This window comes from Paramisgurnus dabryanus, chromosome 18, assembly GCF_030506205.2.
Source record: "Paramisgurnus dabryanus chromosome 18, PD_genome_1.1, whole genome shotgun sequence".
In the NCBI taxonomy this organism is placed as follows: Eukaryota; Metazoa; Chordata; class Actinopteri; order Cypriniformes; family Cobitidae; genus Paramisgurnus; species Paramisgurnus dabryanus.
In genome coordinates this window covers 22,383,999-22,407,570 of record NC_133354.1, presented here as the reverse complement: position 1 = coordinate 22,407,570, position 23,572 = coordinate 22,383,999, and the positions used below count along the sequence as shown (strand labels likewise).

Below are 23,572 nucleotides of genomic sequence, written 5' to 3'. Positions count from 1 at the left end.
GGCGGTACTCTTTCAAAAAGTACATTTATAGTACTTCATATACACCTAAATAGTTCATATTAGTACTTCAGAAGTGCAAAGTGGTAACAAAGAGTGCACATTAGTACCTCAAAGGTATAGTATACGTATTTGTACAAAACGTATGCATATCTGTACATAAATGTAAAATATTAGGACTCTTTTAATGTGTACTCCCCTGGTGACAGTTTTACCGTTTTACATTTTTATTAAGTTGTTTCTTGATTTCTTAGCCTGAGATACTTTCTAAACACCATTGAATGAGTTCACATCTGGATTCTTATAATTTATTATTTAAAAAAAAATAGATTTGTTATAAGAGAAATTAATGTTTGCACAATTATATTTTTCTCCATAAAAAAAATATCAAAATTTAGCATACACCTTCAGAATAAAATATTTTTTTAAATCATGAGGAACATTTTAGTCAAGCGATCCTAAACGTTTTAACAGTAGTGTGTAATGTACACAATAAGATTATGATCAAACAGCTTGAGTTCCCATCTATTTTGGGCTCCTATTGTCTGCTTGCTTTATTATTCAAATCAACTTATCCATCCAAATCAAACAATTATTTTTTCTAAATTAAATATTACAAGGTTCCCACACCTTAGTTAACTTCAAATTCAAGGACCTTTCAAGGAATTTCCACGTCCAATACCTCTCAAATTCAAGGACTAAATGTGGGGACACATTTCAAGTGAGATCAAGGTTACATCGTGTTACCTTTTAAGATACATTGTTACAGTTCCCTTTTGAGGGAACTCGCGCTGCATCACTGCGGTGACACTTTGGGGACGCCTCCAAGGGTAAGTGCGTCTGAATGTGTATATCAAATTTAAGCAATGGTGAGGCTTAACGACAAAGACAGGGTGATGCGGGAGCCAGGAAGTATATCGCTATCTGAAATATTGGCAAAGACGGCGTTACAGGGACGCACAAAGTATGGAAAGGGAGACGCAGCGTCTCGTTCCCTTCTCAGGGAACAACAGTTTCATATGTAACCCGAGACGTTTTCATGTGTCAAACACAACTATTTTGGTATGAATCAACATTTGCATGCAGAAGATATAAGCATTTAAAGAAAACAGTTTAGCAAATGTGTTTAAAAAGTCTAGAATTTAAAAATAGATGAAAATAGATTGAAAATAGATTCAAGCACTTTCAATGACCTGTATCTATGGATGTATATTTTCAAAAACTTCCCAGGGTCTTGAATTTTTTCCCCCATATTCACAAGCTTTCCAGGATTATTAGGACCCGTGGAACTCTGAATATTAGTTTTGTAATGAAAGAAATGATGTTGCCACAATTATATTTTGCCTATGAAACTTAAATATTGATAAAAATTTTAATGCCATCAGAGGAAATGATAAAGATGCCTTAGAAAAGTCTTTCTAAACAATGGTGTATAAAGTCTTAATTTATATATTTGTCATATAAAAATATGTCCTAAACAAATAATTGACAATTAATCAAATAATTATTAACCAAACACATAAGTTGCAGCGCCATTCCAAAACCATATCCGTGACACCAAGTGACTTATTTCCATACAATCAGAATCCCAGGACTCTTTTGGAACATTGTTTCGAGCAAATGACGGCCGTACCTTTCAATGTTCCTCTTGAAAATGAGAGGATGGGTTTTATATAAGGGAAGCACCTGTCACGAGCGGGGAAAGAAACGCTCTGTCTCTAACAATACCCAGTCAAAGTGGAGCTAAATAAGAAAATAGCTTTAAGGGTCCCGCGGGAGTCAAGTGCCTGTTCGCGCACAATCGCATGACTGCAGACTTATAAAGACTTCTCTCGGGCACGCCTCGCACAGGAATGCGCAAAAAGAGTTAAGCGAGTCAGATGCTCCAGATGAGAGAAAAAAACTCTGGTTCTCCACCAAAAGCACGCATGTAGACGTAGAGCAGAAAAAGAGAACGCACTGTTTTAAAAATTGTGGCGGAAGCGTCTGCTTAAGTTTCTTTGACGGTAGCTGGTGGTGTGCGATTTCAAAGGCAGGAACTTTTGACATTTTGCTGATTTGTCTTCCTGCACTACGTTGACCCCGCAGAATCGTTCGCCGGCACGCCGTGTTGTTTTCCAATTTGCTTTCCTCAAAGGAAACGGAGACGTGTTATCAGAACGCTGAGGTAATTGATTGTTTTTCAACACTGCTTTTGTCAGAATGGTGTAAATACGAAACACGAACACTTTAAGTAAACAAACCATGGCCTGTAACACACACACACAGAGCACAATAGTGTTGTAAAATAGATAGTTCCGGTTCTTGATGTTGATTGGCCAATAGCCATGGTTTATTTATAATTGAGCCTGCAGCTCAATTAATAGAGCATTGTGTTTGCAAGACAAAGGTAAATGATTTGATCCCCAGCAAACAACACTTCCCATAAAGATCCAATGAAGACACGTGACATCACGGTGTGATGTAATTGTGCACTTGGTGGAATTTTATCAGAAGTATTTTAAGTCTCGAGAAACTTCACTCATGGATTTTTCCTAATTTGATCATAAACGAGGGCATTTCTTGGCGAACGATCTCAGCTTCAGGAACTTCCTGATCTATGCTTCATTCCCGATTGTATACATTTTACATTTGTTCATACAGGGCGCATTACATAAGTTATCCCGGCAATGTTACTACTGTATGTCCCTATCCCGGGATCGATTCTAGGATGTGTTTGTGTCCGACAGAAGGCACTCCGGCAATTTTCTGGCAAGTTTCTGGGATTAACACGCCGTGTGAAAGGGTTATGTTTTGCTGACCTGTCTCTGAATCAAAGACTCCATTCATTTAATCAGCACCAGAGTGAAATCTCAGTCCTACTGTAACTACCGATCTGGCAAACTGTCCACTGTTGTATTTTTTTACAATACAGTTAACTCTATTGACTGCTTTCCACTTACAGACACTACAGCAGCTAAAGTGATTCATGTTAATTGCTTCTCTTTTCCACCACGCTCCAGTGTTCAGAGTTTTTAATTGGATTAGTAATCTGACGATCCAGAGTGATTCTCATTTGACACGCACGATGACAAGCTTGTCAACAACTAGCAAGTCAGACGGGGAACTCTGGGGGCAGGACGTGGGAAAGGCCAGGGCAGGGACGCGTGGACAAAACTGGATGCTGATGGGGTCGTTCGAAGTTTACCATTGATCACATGGCTTGCTGTGAATATGCCTTTTATTGAAGTATGTGGTTTCCATTGCAGTTGTGAAATGTAGATACTTATAAGGTCTTGAAATCTCTTTTTTTAGTTTTATGTTTATAAACTTTACCCGGAGCAGCTGGAATAATTTGAAGTTAAGAAAATGAGGGTTGGAGTTAGTTTATTCTGTATGACAAATCATACAAAGTGCTTAGTAGACAAAACGCTGACCTTTCCTCGAGTGTATAACATACAAAATGTAAAAATATAAATTAAACAAATACATTTTTTTACATTTAAATATAATGTTTAATCAGGCTGAACAAATGACGCAAAGTACAAAAACAGTATGGCATATTGAATCGATATCCTATCCCAGTGGTTCCCAAACTTTTTCAGCGTGTGGCCCCCCTTGTGTACGGTGCATTCCTTCGCGGCCCCCCAAAGAAAATTTGTGACAAAAAACTTTTCTAAAACTCAACATTTTAATAAAAAAAACATTAAATTATACAAAAAAGTAGTGCTTTTGGTTAGTAGCCTATTTTTTTAGGTTTAATTACCCAGAATTCATGATAAATTAAGGTATTTCATAAAATGTCATTAAAACTGGGGCCCCCCTGGTACCATCTCGCGGCCCCCAGTTTGAAAACCACTGTCCTAACCTATCATAAAAATGTCTCCAAAATAAAATTATAATGTATCACACTGAAGGGACTTATTTCGCGATAACAATCAGCTGCCTGTAAATTATCTCACTTAATACATGGCTGTTTACCTCATAAGTAAGGTAAGTATTATATTTGTAAGAAATATTTGATTTGCTCATGTGTAACGAATGCAGACCTTTCGCAAAGTGAAAATACATTTACTTTCGGTTTTAAAGGTGCTCACGCATTTTAGACCATAAAACATTTTTTGTTTCATACAGTACAGTAAACATCTCCTCACTATCTGCTAGCCGCCTTTTCTCTGAACACACTGTAAAAAAACGTGGTCTATGTAGACAGCCTAGGCTTCGCAAACTGCAACAAAAACAAAGTGGTCAAACCATAGACTGTAAAAAAAAGATGGACGACGCCTGTTCGCTCTCTTCCATTGTTGAAAATTGGTGAAGCCGCCAGTGTCCCGATACGGCGCTGACATCTTGGGTATTGAGTCTGCGCAGTAGCGATTTCAGGGACCAGTCCTGCGCAGTAGTGAGCAGGAAGTAAAGCCGCGAAATCAAGACCCCGCCCTCGCTATCGCAGAATGCGCATATCACACGATATCACAGCTGTCAATCACCACTGTTTTATATAATTAAATAAATAACTAAAAACAAACTTATTTTAAAAACAAACATTTGAATTTACATCAGCGTGATAAAAACTACTTTTGGGAGTACTTCGACTCGCCTCAAAAATCCGCTCCCCTTCTCCCTCTCATAATGGGAGAGGTAGGGTGTTACTCTGCCGAGTCGAAGTACTCCCAAAAGTGCTATTCCGCCATAAAATATAGTTCCTCTTTTAAATCCGCTTTGAAAAGCGCTACGTTTTATTTTGTACCACCAAACTTGCTCGTATAACTACTCGTCTTAAATAGGAAAAACGTTGATGTGTTTGGTCACTTCTAACTTTATCTCTGTTTGGTACCATTGAATGAATGGGGCTAAGAAAGAATGCTATCGAAGTGTAGCAGCGCGCCCCAGCGCTTACGTGCACGCACTAAGATGATAGAGGTATGTATCAACTCTTCTTAGTTAAGGTAATAACATAGTTTAATATAGAAAATGGATAGACTACTCCTTTAAGAACACTGTCATTGCTGCTGTTATCCTTGGGACTCATCGCTGAACTTTTGTGACAGCGATCAGCTGTAAAATGTTTTGGTCCTACTCGATTCTCGTTTACTTTGAGTAAAATAATGTAAAGTTTTTCATAAGATCCCCTGGGGTCAATGTGTATGACAGAAGCTTGATGCTGTCAGGAGAACAAGCAACAGCCGGCATTTTTCCTTCGCCCGAGTGTCTCGATGGCTTACGTTTCTTTCCAGTCACAGAAAACCACCACAGGTTTAACAATGCCATCAAAATTACTATTTTGTTTTTGTTTGTTGATCACAATGTACAAAGTAGATGAGGAAAATTTGGATTCAACGCGCTGCCATTATTGTTTACAGTGCGTGGAAAGGTGCACAGCGATTGGTTCAGCAGATTTTTTTATTCTGGAGAGAAGGAGGACTGGTGTTTGTCACGGTTTGGGAAAAAGGGAGAAAAGATGACAGAATAACATGGCGGATATCAGATTTTGTGTAAAATTAAGAATTTACTTTTTTAAACTGACCTGAACTCATTTTTTAAAAATGGCGTTTATCGCGTTTCGGAACCAAATTCTTAATTTATTTTTGTGTAATATTAAACTTTACCTGTCATATGATTTACAGCATCCAGGTTACCGTGTGTTTTAAGTTTTAGGCAGTTGTTGTCTCGGAATAACAAATCTTGGAATGTCGCGACTGGCCAATCAGAATCAAGCATTTTAGAGTGCCATGTAATAATATTAACCAATAATTCTTAAACTATGTTGTAGCGAAAGCAGTCTTTCCTAAACCTTGCCAGTGCTGTAGCTTATTTAATGCTAGTGAACTTTAACACAATAAAAGCATTATTGACAGTGCATGCAGTACAGAAATAATAGCAAATAACAATAGAATTGAAAAACAAAGCGATACTGTTGGGATGTGATGGTTAATGTGACTTTCAACCTCCACGTCCCTCTTATCTGAAACTTTAATGTAACACTATTACGAACAAGTCAAAACATTTCAGCAGTACATTAATTCAAGATAATTGTGTCTTGATTAAAATAACCCTGTGTTGATTATATTTTTATTCTTTCTCAGACCTGTACGCCAGATTATTTTATATTCGCTGTTTACACACAGATATCTTATCTGATAATTATTTAAGATGAACCATGCCACTCACAATGCCTTTCTTTCTATTTCTTTTCGTGACCACATCGGTTTATTGGTGATTCGTGTTTGTTAGCACTGCAGTATTAATAGGATGCTGAAAACACTTGCTGCTTGATGTACTTGGACACGATCCAATGATATACAGCAGAAGAATTAGCATTTTGCTTTTCTGGCTTATTTTGCTCCGCTAGCACCCTTGTGCAGGGTTCGAACTGTCATGTACCTGTCTGTTTGAAAGCCTGTCTCACAATGAAGTGTGTATGTTTGTGTTTTGTGTTGAATAATTTGTCCAGTGTGTTGTATGTTAGTGGTAGAGGGGTTCTTACACTGAGCTTGTTCATGTATGTATCATAACAGAGCTTGATAAGCGTATGTATGGATGTTTGATGTGTGTCAGAGAGAACGAGAGCTCACAACGCATGAAATCTAAATCGACTCTGTTTACTTTCTTGGTACGTTTCTGTTCTTTTCATGAATCATTTATCAGTGTGTGAATCATCATAACTGTTTGTCTTCTGAATTTTAAGATGTAATAACTCACACCACCTCTAAAACAACTTTTTGGTTGACGTCACCGCAGGGCTATTGTAAACCAAACAGATATTAAACCTTTGTTTTATGCATTGTAGATATAACCTTTCTGAAATCTGAATTGTACAAATACGTATTACTACACTTCAAAAAATGATTTTCAAGAAAAAAATTCTTAATATTTTTGTCTTGTTTTCAGTAAAAATATCTAAATGTTCTTAAATTAAGATGCTTTTTCTTGATGAGCAGTTTTTAGACCAAAAATATCAAATTTAAGTGAGTTTGTGCATAAAACAAGCATAAAAATCTGCCAATGGATTAAGCAAATTTTTCTTGAATTTTTCTTGAATTTAGTGTTTAAGAAAAATTTTCAAGATTTTTTTTGCTTGTTTTATGCACAAAATCACTTAAATTTAATATTTTTGACCTAAAAACTAGGATTCTTGGGTCGTTTTGCTCATCAAGGAAAAGCATCTTAATTTATGATTTGTTTTTTTTCAACAATTTTTTTTCTTGAACTTTTTTTTTTGCAGTTTATAAGGGTATTCCAAGATCCTCTTGGTCTGAAAGTCTCACTTAACGCTGTTGAGTGCATAAACTCATATTTTGGTCTTGATGTATTTGAGTATTGACCCCACTTTTTTATGGTCCAACCAATTTTCAACCTATTTTCAACCGAGTCACATCATACAGTTCTCAATAAGTATTTGCTCTTTTACTCTGAACTGTTACTTTGCAGATAATGAATAAAGCCCTATAAAATGCTAAAAGAAAAGGATGCTAATTGTACCTGGTTTGTATCTTAAAATGGTTTACACCATTGGATCCCAAGAATCTCAGCTTTTCAAAGATGTTTAGCTTTTTGTTTTTGAGTTGTTTTATGTCATGAAGTTTACTGTCAAAGAATGTAACGCTTTGCCCACGGTACATTATAGCTTTAAGGGGTTAAAACGCATCCACAATCATGACCTACGTGCGTGAAAAAGTCTCATGCCTATGCAAAAATGCATTAAAACTCATTTCAAATCAATTGTAACACCGGTTCTCTTTCTTTTCTCCAGTTCTCGGCCCGGTCGTCCCCCCAAGCGCTCTCTCGGTGTGGCAATGCAGGACAGCTCTCGTCTGCTCCCTCACAGCGTTCACGGCCTGCTTTCACCCGGTCTGCTTTCCCCGACAGGTAAGACCCCGTTTCACCTTTCTCACCCACCTTAAAACACCAGTTTTAATGTTTGTAAGATGTAAGACTGGATTGGTGTGTCATGTCCACAAAGGGTTTCCTTGGGGACGTTCATGTACAGTAAGACAAGTTTTAAACACAGCTGGATGGAGCGCAGTGAAATGGAACAGAAAGCAGGCGTTGTATGCAGTCCATCTGCATGCTATCATAGTCCTCCTAAAACACTTGAAAACTACAGATTGTGCATAATAACAAGGTCTTTGCTCAAGGATGAATTTACCTTTGAACAAATGTTAATTCCATTGGTGGACCAGTAGTCAGTCACCTTGACCCAGTCCTGGTATTCTCACATTTGTACTTGAATTCAATTTGATGCCTTTTCTTTCTTTTGTGGAAAGTGGATGTTTTTTTATTCGTTTTATCAGTGCCGTCTGTCTTTTTCCCTCTTCTTTCTCTCCTCCTCCCACTCCTCCACCTTCTGCAAATCAGCTCCTATTGATTTTCCACCTCTGTCCTTCACTGGCCACCACTGCGTCTCAAACAGAGGTTAAACTATTGGATTTCTGTAGCCTCTTTGCTTTTTTCCTGCGCATGCATTTGCTTTTCTCTCGCTCTCTTTCTCTCTCATGCCTCTTTTATCTCACATGCCTTTTAAGTAGAATCCTTTAGCACTGCTTTCACATCAAATCCCACACCACTGGGTGTCTCCTGCGTGAAATCTTTTGGAAAGGCATATGTACAACCAAGTCTTGATAAACGTGCGTCTCTTCCTCCGTAAGCCATCGTTCCAGTCCTTGCCTTTAGGCTTCGGCTCTCTAAATTGCTGATGGTAGTGGCAATTTAGCTCTCACAATGGCCGGCGCGGGTATCGATTGGCGCAGCGTGGAGTAGCCGGAGCAGTCCGTTAGCCGGCCGCACTGATTGATTTTAGATGACTCTGTTGTTATTTCTGCCGGCCTGCTCAAGGGGGTGTGGGGTGGGGGGAGCTCTTTAAAATGTGCATCCACATTTGTCTCAATGCCTCTGGTCACCGGGGGACGGCAGGGCGTTTGCCATCACCTTGGTGTCAACAAATGTCTGACGTTTTAAAGGTGATGCAATTTCGGAACAATGTTAGGTCATGGTGAGATTTGCATTACTCGTTCAAGAAACAGGAAAAACTTTTTTGTAGTTTATAGTTGAATATATCTATTTAAAGGAAAACACCACAGTTTTTCAATATTTTACTATGTTGTTACCTCAACTTAGATGAATTAATACATACCTATAATTTTTCAATGCGTGCACTTAATCTTTGTACAGCGTGTCGTGAATGTGTTAGCATTTAGCCTAGCCCCATTCATTCCTTAGGATCCAAACAGGGATGAATTTAGAAGCCACCAAATACTTCCATGTTTTCCTGATTTAAAGGCTGTTACATGAGTAAATAAACCAGTAAGTATGGAGGCACAAAATAAAAAGTGGCGATTTTTTAAGTGGACAAAAAATGAGAACTATATTGTATAGAGGAGGAGCACTTAGTTTGCAGCACTGAAAAAATCTGCTTAAAAAATTGTCACGTTTTATTTTGTGCCACCATACTTACTCGTTTTTAAATTGGGAAAAAATGGAAGTGTTTGGTGGCTTCTAAATTCATCCCTGTTTGGATCCTAAGGAATGAATAGGGCTAGGCTAAATGCTAACACATGCACGATGCGCTGTACAAAGATGATGTGTCAGCATTGAAAAAGATAGGGATGTATTAATTCGTCTAAGTTGAGGTAACAACATAGCAAAATATTGAAAAACGGTGGTGTTTTCCTTTAAGTGTTTCTATTTGAATAAATCCTGTAGCTCAGTGCATTGCGTTAACTGCGCAAAAGGTCATAGATTCGATTGCAGTGAACACACATTGTAATAAAATGTATACCTTGTAATGTACTGCAAGTCACTTTGGATAAATGCATCTGCCATTGATATATATAAACAAAAAATATATATTGCGTATTTTTGCGCACACACGCTGTTTTGCATACATGCATTTACTGTTGCATTACTTATAGTTATAGTTCATATTGCATATAACTTTGTCTTCCAGCTGGTAGTTACCTGCATTATTTTTTATTTATAAATAAACAGAAATGAACTAAAATGGATTGCGGTCTTTCTGCTGTAATTCTGTAAATTAATCCCGAAACATCAGCAGGGCTAAAGCAACGGATCTCGCATGTCAGGATATCTGCGTCTATTCTTCGTGACAGCAGTATCAACATATTGTGAAACCTGAGCAGCTGAACTAACCATCTTTCTCTATATTGTTTATAGAGACAGACTTCTCTGTTCCACATGCATTTACATGATCTTCCCCTCACAAGACAAAATACACAAAGTAAATCTGCTCAAAGCAGTCGTTTCCAGTAACACACGTGAACCATGCTAAACAGATCTTCTTTAGACGTTCTGAGATATCTTATAATACAGTATTCACAAATATTAACTCGTAAATGGGCCCCAATTATCCAAGACGATTTAAATTATACCTAATCTCATCAAATTAATTTGCTGATTATAATTGAATATAGTTATAATAATTCCTATATCCTGTAGCTAGCTATGCAATTATGTACAGTATTTACCATTAATTGTAATTATACTTGCGTTGTATTTCTTTACGTTCAAACTTAACAGTTAGGATTACCAACCGATTCTCTACAAACATACTTGTTTATTAAACGCTTCAGCCATCTCGACTATCGTCGTATTTTAGTCGCATTACAAATGCATCAACGCATTTTCATCAGAGTTGTCATTTAATTATTAGCGTCAATTTATGCTGTTATTTCACGCTAATGCTACAATTAGGCAGAATAAAGTGGCGGCTCGGCTGCTCTGTACAAGATGTCAATGCTTGCCATCATCCTCAGAAGAGAAAAACAGCCCAAGATAGACGTCTCTAGAGAAATAAAGCATTTTCTCCCCTCTCCACGGAGCGTCTAAACAGAGTGGGAGCTGTTAGAAAACCAGGTGTTGTTGTGCGGTTTGTTTTTGCGTTGGGTTTCCTAGATTGTTGTTGACAGAAACATTATAAACCCGTAGCACCTCCAGCTGTAGGAGAAAGCGAACAGGAGAGAGATAATGTACACCTCATATGTGCAGATTATTACAATACACTTGTGCACATGGTGTTCGCTAATACAGTTTTGCGAACTTTGATTTGAATGCTAAATGTTGAATTTCTCCTGCGACTACAGAAATGTACGATACATAAAATTATTCAGTTTTTTTAAGCTGCAATCCGAAATATTTGCCTCAGTATCGCCATCTGTGTTTGAAACCTAAACTGCAGCTGAGTTGAAACCAAACGATGTGAAAACCGCGAAATCGAACTATACAACCCAACTTATGAAACATTATTATAAGGTTACCATTGCAAACTAAGAAGATGGTTTTAAAATTAGATTTATGCTTATTATAAAAAAAATTACAAATTGCAGCTTTAAGTGCTTCTATGTTTATCAACTTGTTGGCAAACTATGTTACGTTTTATAAAAAGTAAAAAAAATATTGTACACTTAAATTGAAGTGGGGACGTGAGTCATACGTCACACAAATGTGATCTTTTGAATTAAGCTAGTAGGCAACACACAGTGACCATTCAGAACATCCTAGAAAACACCCACAATACCCCAACATCACTGCACAGGCAAGCAGTATTTGTATTTCTTTCATAAATCAAGTGTAGTAATCTTTATATAGATGATTGTAAGTGGTAATAATAAGTATTTTACATAGCTTGACTTTCCCAACTCGCTATCTGTTCCAGGTCTAAGCGCGGGTGCGCCGCTGATAACAGATAACTGATGGGCGGCACTGATCTGAAATGTCAGCAAAAGGACACTCTCTCTCTTTCTTTCTTTCAAACTCACACATTCCCACACACACTTTCCCTCTTTCTGGTTCTCATACTTACACACTTGTAGAAAACGACTCTTACACAAACCTGTCCAAGCACACACACACTCGCACGCACACGCACTCTTTCTCTGTGGGTGAAAACAATTGCAGGCCTAGCTGGTGACTTTGATGAATGACATGTCCCTTTGGGGAGCAGTTTGCCCATCTGTTTATCCCCCCCTTCTGTACCCCCCTTTCCTAACACACTCACTCACACACATGTACAGAAACACACACTGCACTCAGAGCAGCAGTATTTAAGACTGTCGGCGTCTCCGTCATGCACCTGTGAGCACTCTCGCACACACACCGCGCTAGACGTCTTCTTCTTCAAGTACCCAGGGTCTCGTTGTCACTCGTCGTTTCTGTTACTTAATACAATAAATGCATGTTTTTGTCTGTTAGGTAAAGGGTTTCTCGGATACTATATGTTTTTGAAGTCAACTGGTCGATGGGTTGCCTGATCGACCAGCCTGATCTCACGAGAATTCGTACGTATTTTACAAGTTGGCTACTTTAAATGAATGCACACAAATTTAATTGTACAAAACATACGATTATCATAAAAAAACAACAACGAAACCACACCCCTAACCCCAACATCACGGGACAAAAAAAGTACGAAAGTGGTTGTACCAATTAATACGAATTAGCCACCTTGTAAAATACGTAGGAATTGCCACGATAGTGCCAATAGTGTTGGATGGACTAGTTGGGAAATCCTGTTAAGGAAGCTTTACAGTATATAAGGTCACCAAAATCTGGATTGGACGAGCTTCACAAGAAGTATTAAGAAGTCAAATAAGATGTGCTTGTATATTAACAATTGTAGACAGAATGCAACAGTGTCTTTTTTATCGCATCTTAAAAACGGCAACGGCAAGAGATGCCAATTTTTAACTAACAGTATGGCCACATTGCATTAAAGGGATAGTTCGGCCAAAAACGATATTAAACCCATGATTTACTCACCCCCAAGCTGTCCGAGTTGCATATGTCCATCGTTTTTCAGACAAACACATTTTCGGATATTTTAGAAAATGTTTTAGATCTTTCAGTTGATTAAATGTAATGTTACGGGGCCACCCATAGTCCACGATCTTTAAGTCCAAAAAAAGTGCGTCCATCCTTCACATATTAAATCCAAACGGCTCCAGGATGATAAACAAAGGTCTTCTGAGGGTAATCTAAGCGGTGTTGTTGTAGAAATATCCATATTTAAAACTTTATTAACGAAAATAACTACCTTCCGGTAGCGCCGCCATCTTAGACTCCTCTGTATTCAGGAGAGAGTATTAGCGTAGTGTACGCACTTTTCTTAGTGACGTATGACAAATTCGGAGGGCAGGGGCACAGAGCAGCAGCAGAGTAGCCTCCGTAGGCTGCGTAAGCTCTCATCCTGAATGCGGACGCGACTAAGATGGCGGCGGGTGGACCCCGTAACATTATATTTAATCAACTGAAAGATCTAAAACATTTGATAATATGTCTGAAAATGTGTTTGTCTGAAAAACGATGGACATATGCAACTCGGACAGCTTGGGGGTGAGTAAATCATGGGTTTAATATCATTTTTGGCCGAACTATCCCTTTAAAGCGGAATAATTTAAACATACAAATTTTTCAATATAGCTCACTGTCAGCATGCTTCTTATAGCACCAACACTAAAATAAAAAAATGCTTTAATATATCAAATTAAATATTTTGAATTTACTAGTCAGCCAAGTTGTTTGGCGTCATTGAACTGCTTGATCCCTACTATAATCTTCCCTCCTCTGTTTTAGACCTGATCACTTGTTTAGCACTCCAACTAGAGGTGTTAAGTGTGTGTTTGTGTGTGTAGGAAAAGAGTGAGGATAAATAAAACATGGAGATCTGTTTAGCGACATATGGCCCAATGCAGTCCGTCTCTTGCATTCTAATGAACACTAAGCCTTTCAGTCTGCATGAGACGAGAGCTTTGTGCTGCCAGGAAGAACCAACAAGCATTTACGTCTGAACTTACGATTACATGTGGACAGTGTGTTAAAAAAAGTCTATAACAGTTGACCTATTACAATTTTGTACTTATTCCCAGGGTTGTTTCTAGATGTAGGCATTAGGAGTTGTGTGTTAACAAATGCATCTTGAAGTAGCGGCACAGTCGTGCGGTTTTAACATATGGCAGTCAATTGACAAGTCAGCTGAAAACAAATCTACAGTTGAACACAAATTGAACTCTTGTTTAATTTGCAAACTGTTTTTTGGTGTCAGTACAGTGTTTCCCACAGGATTTTGAGAGACTTGTGGCGGTGATGACGTCACACGCTAATTAGCATATATGTGACGTCATCACGTGTTTGCGTTTGATCGAGTGTTGGCACCAGAAATATGTTTCACTTCTACTCTTTGATTTGTCACGTTATATTGCATTTTAACACAACTGATTGCTATTATTTACATATTATCAGTTCTGTTGTCAGACATAAAATGAGCAGACTATGGCCCTAATCGGACGGGATTAGTTTTACGGTTGTAATTTTACCACAGGGCGTCTGTAATATTGATGGTCAATTCGGACGGGATTAGAAGTCTCTGTAAAACATTCAGAAGTGGGAGGGGTAACTCAATTGCGCAGCAGGTCACCTCTCTCGTCGTCATGTGCACGTTGCTTCTTGATATCAACATGACACAGACGAGAAAAACTCGAAACACTGTGTTTAATTTCAGTTTGGGGAGAACGTCAGTTTCAGGAACAGTTCTGTGCCTCTGAGAAGTGAATTTGACTTTTTTAAAGTTTGTGTCGTGTTATTCAGGAACTGACTTGCCACTGACTTGTTTTTTCTCCAAGAATGCAAGTAAATGCTTAAGCGCTTTAATATTTGAAAAAAAAAACCCGCAAAATAACAGGAAATTATGAAATGTACGTGTATGTTTATAGCTGGTCTATAAATCACCATATATTTACATTGAAGTCTTACTGCTGTTGCTCTTCTCATCAATGTCTTGTATGAGCCCTTTTTTATTTAAATGCGAGTTTTATTGTCGCGTATAGCGCAGACAATTGGGCGCAAATTCAGAAATATGAGAGAATACACAGTAACTGTTACACAAAGTTACTACAAAACACGTGCGCAGGCATACGACATCATAGAGAGGGAGAGAACGGGTGTGTATGTGGGAAACACTAATGCTAACCTTTCGTCAAGTCATCGCCGTCTTCTCTGTCAGTAAAATCTGTGACTGTTGACGTTTACACGAAAAAGAAAGTATACGGAGGAACGGACATTGAAACGCCGTCACCTTTTCACTGTTATGTGAGAGCGAGGGAGAGAGAGAAAGAGGCGCGCGCTGCATGCAACATAGAAAGGGAGGGGCGCACTGGGTGCTTGCAACAATGAATTAAGACGTTTTTAAACAGTAAAATATAAATGTAAATGGGGATCATGAAAAATCTATTTGTGGCGGCCAGCACTGATTCCGTGGCGGTGCGCCACGAATAAATCAACGTATGGGAAACACTGCAGTAAATTCTTACAAATTTAACTTGCGGGAGCACATCAACAGTATCATAGCACATTATTTACTTTTTTCTTAAAGGTGCAGTGTGTAATTTTTAGAAAGATCTCTTGACAGAAATGCAAAATAATATACAAAACTAAATTATCAGGGGTGTATAAAGACCTTTCATAATGAACCGTTATGTGTTTATTGCCTTAGAATGAGATGTTTTTATCTACATATACAGAGGGTCTCCTTACATGGAAGTCGCCATTTTGTGCAGCCATGTTTCTACAGAAGCCCTTAACGGACAAACGTTTTTACTAAGTTGTCTCTAACGATGACATGTTTGTCCAGTGGCGGCTACCATAGCTTGTCTATGTGTTTCAAAAGCAAGAGGTGAGCAGTGGACTGAGCCGTTGGTTGCAATTCGTAACCTTACCACTAGAGGCCGCTAAAATTTACACACTGCACCTTTAAATGTCCCATTTTTCCTGATCCCATTTTTCAAACTTTAGTAAGTGTGTAATGTTGCTGGTTGAGAATAAATAATTCCAGCAAAATAATAAAGCTCAAAGTTCACTGCCAGACGATATTATTTTCTTTAACAGAATTCCCCTTTCAAAGCCGACAGCAAACAGCCGGTTTGGACTACAGCCCTCTACTTCCTGATTGAATGACATCAATAAAACAGGTTTTGACTAAACTCCGCCCACAGGAATACGCCAGTCAAAAGCAAAGCTCAAACGGCTCTGCTAAGCTATGCTGCTGTCGAATCACAACACACTAAACAAACTACACAATCAGAACTCGTTAAGTATTTCAGCGCTATAGAGATAAGTAAATTGTGTGAATATTTTTTTTTACACACGAAACATGCACACACGTTATATTGCGCACCATAAACACAATTATAGCTTCAAAAACACAGAAAAAACGGGACCTTTAAAGGGGACACCTGTACGACCTTGAAGCAGACTGTTACTGTATATGAATAATTTGTTTTTAAAGTGTAAATGTTACTTGTAAGAAATGTATTTTGTAAAACCATCTTAATGAAATCATCTTATCAGCAAACAGAACGTTTTTTGTTGTGGTAAACCATAATTCATTTTAACGACACTAAATTTATTATGCGAATAATGCAACGCGCAATTACTGTTTTACTCTAGGCCTAGCATATTGTTGGATAAATTGAAAGCCACTTTAGACAGTAAATAGTCATCAAACGTCTAAAATGATCTTTATTTGTACGTTTTCTGGGAGGTGAACCTTCCTTACTGCTAATACAACTAATAAAACTAATCCAAAGACGCGTGTCTCAGATTTTGGTTTCGTTTTAAAACATGCAGGCATTAGAAAATAAAGTGCAGGACCTGTTCGATATTAAAATAGTTATACAGAGAGATAAAGTTCAGGACCTGATTGATGTTTTAAAAAGTCGAAAAATGATCTTCCTCGCTCCGACTGACACATGCATACGGGCGTGTGACTCCGATTTATGCACACATAGAGGCTGTTTACACTTGGCATTAACATGCGTTTTCGTCAATCGGATCACAAGTGGACGACGTTAATGCCAGGTGTAAACAGTGTTCAAAACGTTTTGAGCTCGTCCACTTTCGACCACTTTCAATCATATCCAGAGGTAGTCGAAACCACTTTAGATCGGATCGCTTTGGAGTTGCAGAACGCAGATGTGGTTGAATGTGTTCGAACAGCCACACGCGACCGCCTTCTCTCCGCCCATTTATCTAATCTGAGGTATTAAACACAAGTTTTACGTCTTTTTTTTTACTTCTGGAAAAGCGCATGGAAAAGCGCTATTTTTAGCCTTTCATTGATAAAACTAAAGCGTCTGATCTCCGTAGTTTCATTTTGAAAGCGTGTGAAAGTTGCGCGATCTTTATATGTTTAAAATCCATTCATTTTACCAGTGATTTTAAGATATGGATGCAATGATTTTGTTTTTGTTGACCTTTTCACTAATAATAATATACATCTGCATAAAGCATCTATATTTGTCCATGCCCATGTTGATAAGAGTATTAAAAACTTGAAAAATGTTAAAGTAAGATACATTTAGAACAGACAAAAATGTGCGATTAAGTTGCGATAAATCACAAATTAACTCATGAGCTTAATCTAGATTAAATATTTGAATCGATTGACAGCTCTAGGTAAAATACTTTTATCCAAGTTAATATGTACAAACATATATATTTTAATGACTGATTCCCCTGAAAAGTTCAAACACTGTGGCTCATTTGAACCATTGATCTGTTTTTTTTTAAGCATCTTGTCCAGTCTGATGTTGCATCATTGTCTTAACCAATACTGTGAGTTTCGGAACACCAAAAGTCTGAAAAGATACATTTGAGCAAATCTCTATAATGACCCCAAGGCCACAGATATTACACACTTCTTTAAGAAATCCACAACGTGTCATTTTGACAAAGTTTCAGAGTTTACTTGCAATGATGTTTTGTAATTCATTGCACCACACTCACACATCCCCTGCTTATACCTCATTTCTGAAATGCGTTCTCTTGTAAAACACGCACACACATACACAAACAGACCTCCATCAGCCCCCAGGTGCATAGGTGGGTGGCCTTCAATCCCTATTTAATGAAGGCTAAGCTTTTTTTGGTTCACAGAGTGATCTGCCTGTCTTCAAACATGCTGGCAGAAGACGTCTCAATAGCTCTTCATTATTGCAGGCAGAGCCTGTGGAAAAAACAAAGACATCATAATTACAAGAGCACGCACGGGCTCGGGGACGTCGAGAGTTAGCGAGCGCACAGGAGAGAGAGAGATTTAAGTGCTTATTTCCATTGCACTTCTGATAAAGAGAAGGCTGGTTGATCTCTACTGGGTTCCCAGCGCTCGCTCTCTGCATTGATCTATTCAGCTTGAGTGAGTGAATGGTAAAGGATGAAATGGGTTTTACACCTTTTTCTCTCTTTTCCAAAAGCTTGCTCTCTGTTATCAATAGACAAATTTTATCTACAGGTGGTGAAGGCTGTGTATTCCCCATCTTACTGATACGAGACGTTTGATGAATATAAATTTCAATTTTAGTGTCTGTAACCCTACATGAAAAGACTTTATATGAAACAATATGTGGACTGCTTCTGGGGATCTGTATTTTTTTATTGATCTGATACTTTATTAATATTCATTTTGATTCAGTCATGATGACGTCTTTTTAGATGTTGTCACACAAAGCACATCAAATCATAGCTTGGCATCATTCTTACACTGTCCAAATGCAAAATTGTATCATGTCAACTACATTTACTGATAAATTTTTTAATAGTTACAGTACTAGTTAATACAATAAAATATAACCATTGTTTTACTTCCGCAGTAAAACCTATCATCACCTTAGACTAATAAGGTCCTGAGTCTGTATTCTGAGTAGTTTTATTAGTCCCTTTCACACATACAGTCTTTACTGGTAATTTACTGGTAAAATGTCATGTGTGAACAGAACCTTTCCGGTAAATCAGTGCTCCCAATTTACCAGTAAGACAGGTTGTAAGATTACCAGTAATTTACCGGTAAGCGTTATGTGTGAATGAAAAATATAGGATTACCGGCATTTAGAACGGACGACGTCAGACCGCGCTGACAGATCGGACCAATCAGAAAGTTTTTTATACAGATGACGCACTGTTACGTTCGTTTCCACACCCATGCTGCTTAAAAGTCGAGCACAACTGAAGTTAACATCCACATTTCTACAAAGTTGTTTTAAACAGCTTACCATATATTTGCCAAATTGCCGACGTCCTTAGCACATTCTCTGTGAAGCCTAATGTGCAAACACAGGTTCCGTTTGACGCCGCCTAACGCAATGCTGTTTGGTCACGAGCAACTTCGCGACCATTTGCCACAGATGTGAAAACAACAAAATACGGACCGACGATATTAAGTCATAACCCGCCATTGTGTACAAATACGACACGGAGCTTGCGGCCGCGTGCCACAGGTAACTTCCGCTTTCTCTCTGAGTTTACCGGTATTTTGATACTAATGTGTGAATGATGTCTTACTGGTAAAAAGACGGAACGTCACTGCATGTGTGAACAGCACATTTTGTATTTACTGGTAAATTCATTCTGGTAAATTCATGGTAATTTACTAGAATTACTGTGTGAAAGAGGCTATTGAGATTATTTCTCCTTGTTTCCCTCTATAGAGCAAAACTGATATGGGGAACAAATTTTTTTTAGCCATGAAAAGACAGAGACCCTAAATATAGCCTATTTTAAATGTACAATATCAAAAGCCCCTCAGATTTGTAAATGTTTTTTGTGTGTTCATCAATCATTTTCAAAATAAAAACACACAAACGGTTTACTTAACATTTGGTTTTAAAACATAAAATTAGTTTTAGTATCATATCTTTAGGGCTTAATATTGTACAATTTACACTGAAAGCCCTAAAGTTGTTTGAACTTAAAAAAGATAACTTAAATTTTTTTATTAAATTAATTTAACTTATTAATGTACAAAACCCCTAAACTAAAAAAGTAAGTACAATGAACTTAAAATTATCAGTACAGAAGTCACAAGGAATACCCATAATACCCAAAATAAGCCTATATATATATGTGTGTGTGTGTGTGTGTGTATATATATATATATATATATATATATATATATATATATATATATATACACACACAATACAATTTCTTCAAGTTTTAAATTGTTTTTAGTATTATTTATGCTGTTTTGTTGTAAGTTATATTTTATGGTATACATGGACCCTGTTCAAGTTGTATTTCTCTCAATTATAATGAAGATCCATGTGTTTCTGTGGAGAATTAAGTTAATTAATTGATTGACACAAAGTCAATCATGAATTTCTTACATTTCATTTTGTTTGGTGACCTTAACTATTGAAGTTCAGTCTACATGACCACCAAGTTCAGTTAACTTAAATATACAAGTTTTTGGAGAATCATTACTCTTGAATTATGGTAACGAGTTTACTCAATCAAATCAGTTCAGTCAACATATTAGGGTTTCCAATGTACAACATTTTAGGACATTTTAGAAGTTGTTTCATAAAGTTTAATAAATGCAAGTACACAAGATGGATAAAGGTTAAAAAATAACCTTCCTGTAGTACAACAATGACATGACTGGATGAAAGCAAATGGACCAAAAAAATCCATCCTTTACTATCCGTGACATATAAAGCTGATTTGGTCCACTTATGTGCATTAAAAGTGCTGATTAGTTCACACAAATACAAAGTTCAAGTTTGATTTTGTAGACAGAAACATTTTTGTTTTTTTAAAGCAAAAGTCCTAAAATGTACATCACATATTGTTAATAAGTCAAATAAAACTCAATAACTCAATTTTGACAAAAATGTCAGATGGAACCTTACAACACCTTATAAACCAGTAACTTCAGTGCATTACTTTAGCAACCCTATCTTAAATGTGATTATATGCAGTGAAACCATTATTACAGGTAAAACCTCCAAATGAATCATGGTTTTATTACAGGAACCAAAATTTCAATTGTGATTTCATGTGGTTTCTAAACAACACCATTTTTGCATAAAAACAAAAATTAACGAATGCAGCTGCAAATGTTAGATAATGTTAAGAAAATCCACTAAAAACTTTAAAGTAGTGATAACAACCATTGCAATCATGTTATTTTGTTAGGAACCATGCTTATCCTACTTCAGTTTTGTAACGGCAGATTATTAGCTGATCTCACATTAGCAAACACCGCCTCAAACTTTGAAGAGGCTTTATTGAAGAGTTAATAGCTATTGAGACGTCTACCTACAGAGTTTGAGCGATATGATACTCATCTGTCTGTTTGTCAGCCGCTGGCCTCCTTATCACCGCGCCGCTCGGCAGCGTTAGCGCTATAATTAGCCACTTAATTAGCAAAGGGGATTTGATTGACAGTTTGGAGCCAATGACTCACGTTCAGGACGAACGTCTGAGCGTATGTGTGTTGTTCGAGTGTGCCAGCGCCGCCGGCAACACATTAAGACCCACCTTAAGATCAGTCCTACGCTCGTATGCCAAAACCTCTTATGCTAACGCTATCCGATCTGTGTGTGTCAGAGATTACAAAAGTGGGATTAGTTCTGGGGAATGATACACATTTGTTAATCCCAAATAAATGATGTCGTCTTAAAAAAAAAAAATCTGGAGGAACATATTTCAGTCAAGTAAAGCTCAAGATGAAATATTGTAGTGTAGACCTGTTACCTCCTTGAACAAATGCTATACATTTTTGATGTTAAAACTTGCTTTGGGTCTCAGTTGGGAAGTAAATATTGTAGTTTTTTTTTAAGTGTGAATTCACATCATATGTTTTTTTTGGATACGTTAACACAAACAATATTACGTCAACATTACTGATATGCAATAATATTAATATATTACACATGTAAATTAATGAGTCATTTTCTTCATTCTTAAAAATTGTTTTATTTACACATTGTTACAAACAGTTTAAAATTTAATTTTATGTAGCAAATGTCAGCGATACAACCACTGAATACATGTATACACAACATTTTTAATTACTGTACTTGTACTCTAATAAAATGTTATTAAGCGGAGAATAAAACATCAAGCATTGTATGAATAATATGTCCATGTTAATTACTCATCAGGCCACCTGCAGTTAAATGAGCTCGTGCTGACCAGAAATAGTTCCTGTTCTCCATGTGAAGGGCATATGCACACATACACACGCGCACGTACGCTCCTAATTCAGAATTATAATAGATACACACTCGAAAAAAAACATCAAGACTCTCGGCGTCCCACAGCGAGCTTTATTAATTTTGACAGTGCAGTATGCAAATGGCTATTTTAGTGCTTACGTTGCTGGTTAGCAGGTATCGGCCAGCCTGACACCTCTTTCTTTCCCCGGTAAGAAAGAGCAAAGAAAAAAGAGAGAACATCAATAGCCCATCAATAAAGTCACGCTAATTTTTACGCACTGTCCTCCACTTTGCTCCCATCTGCACTTTTTTATAACTCATCATCAAAGTTCAAGATCTGACTCTGTTATTCTGGTATTAAAATGAATAAAAGGGTGACCTTGTCTAAATTAATAAGTAAGTGGTGAAACACGCTTTCAACGTTCGGAAAGGTCACACAAAGGTTGGCCTTTAAGAGCGACTACAGCCTCTTTCTTTTCTCTTTTTTTGTATAGACTGTGAGATATGTAACTTGCTCTTTTCTTAGTTTTATTATGTAGGCTATAGACAAATATCTCACAATAAATTCAAAGAAAAATTCTCATTAAACTAAGGTAAATCATAAACAGGTTTGTTCTTTTTTTTGTTTGACAGCTGGGGTCGCTGCATTTTGCCATTTGGTCACCCTCAGACATGTAAAATCCCTCGGCGGGACGCTGTCTAAAATTACATTTGTTTATTTGACCTCTGCCCACATCTTGCTCCTCATTTCAGTAATAAGTACTGTGTACTACCCAGGGAGTCAACCATTTTTGTACTTTTATTAAAATTAGTATAGTGCACTTTAAAATTCAATCTTCTTTAGTCATTATAAATTAAGCGTCTGTGCTTTACCCAGCAAGCAATTTTTGCCTAATAGCGTCCTAACACAGCCCAGAGGTCTAGGCTAAAACCTAAGTCTATATGCAGTCATTTTAAAGGGGCGATGGCATAAAAATCTGACTTTTTTCATGTTTTAGTGCTATAATTGGGTCCCCAGTGTTTCTATCAAACTAGAAAATGTGAAAAAGATCAACCATTTTTTTAAGGCATGTGAAAAAATAGGTTTTGAAATTTGGCTCTCCTTATGATGTCATAAGGAGATCTTATTATAATAATACCGCCCCTTAATCTGCACTATCCAACCACGGCACTGCCATTTAGTGCAGAGAGAAAGAGAGAGAGAGAAAAATAATTCACAGCACAAATGAGTTTGAATTGCAACAAACAACCATCATTGCGATCAGTGTTTGCACTTCATCAGCTCATTTGCATTTTAAAGGATACATTTTTGCACACACTTACAAAGTGTCAATTTTAACATGCTATAATAAATTATTTATATGGTATTTTGAGCTAAAATTTCACATATGTGCTCTGGGGAAACCAAAGATTTATTTGACATCTTAAAAAAGTCTTGTGACATGGCCCCTTTAATAGACGTCTAACCACATCCCCAAAATTAATGAAATTAAATAAATAAATAAATGAAGTCAAACACCTTGGAATCACTGCTGACTTTGCTTACATGATGAAATATATTACATCTCACAAGTTATTTTGACAAAACCACC

The 23,572-nt window shown here is 37.3% G+C and overlaps 1 protein-coding gene across 3 annotated transcripts in view; it reads left to right on the top strand.

Annotated features, from left to right (window-relative positions):
- Positions 1 to 23,572, top strand: part of dacha (dachshund a) — a 177,614-nt gene that overhangs the window by 70,510 nt on the left and 83,532 nt on the right. For all 3 annotated transcript variants that reach the window (XM_065287297.1, XM_065287295.1, XM_065287294.1), the window contains exon 2: positions 7,730 to 7,845. In XM_065287297.1, coding sequence (XP_065143369.1) covers positions 7,730 to 7,845 — 116 coding nt within the window. The remainder of the gene's footprint in view (positions 1 to 7,729; positions 7,846 to 23,572) is intronic.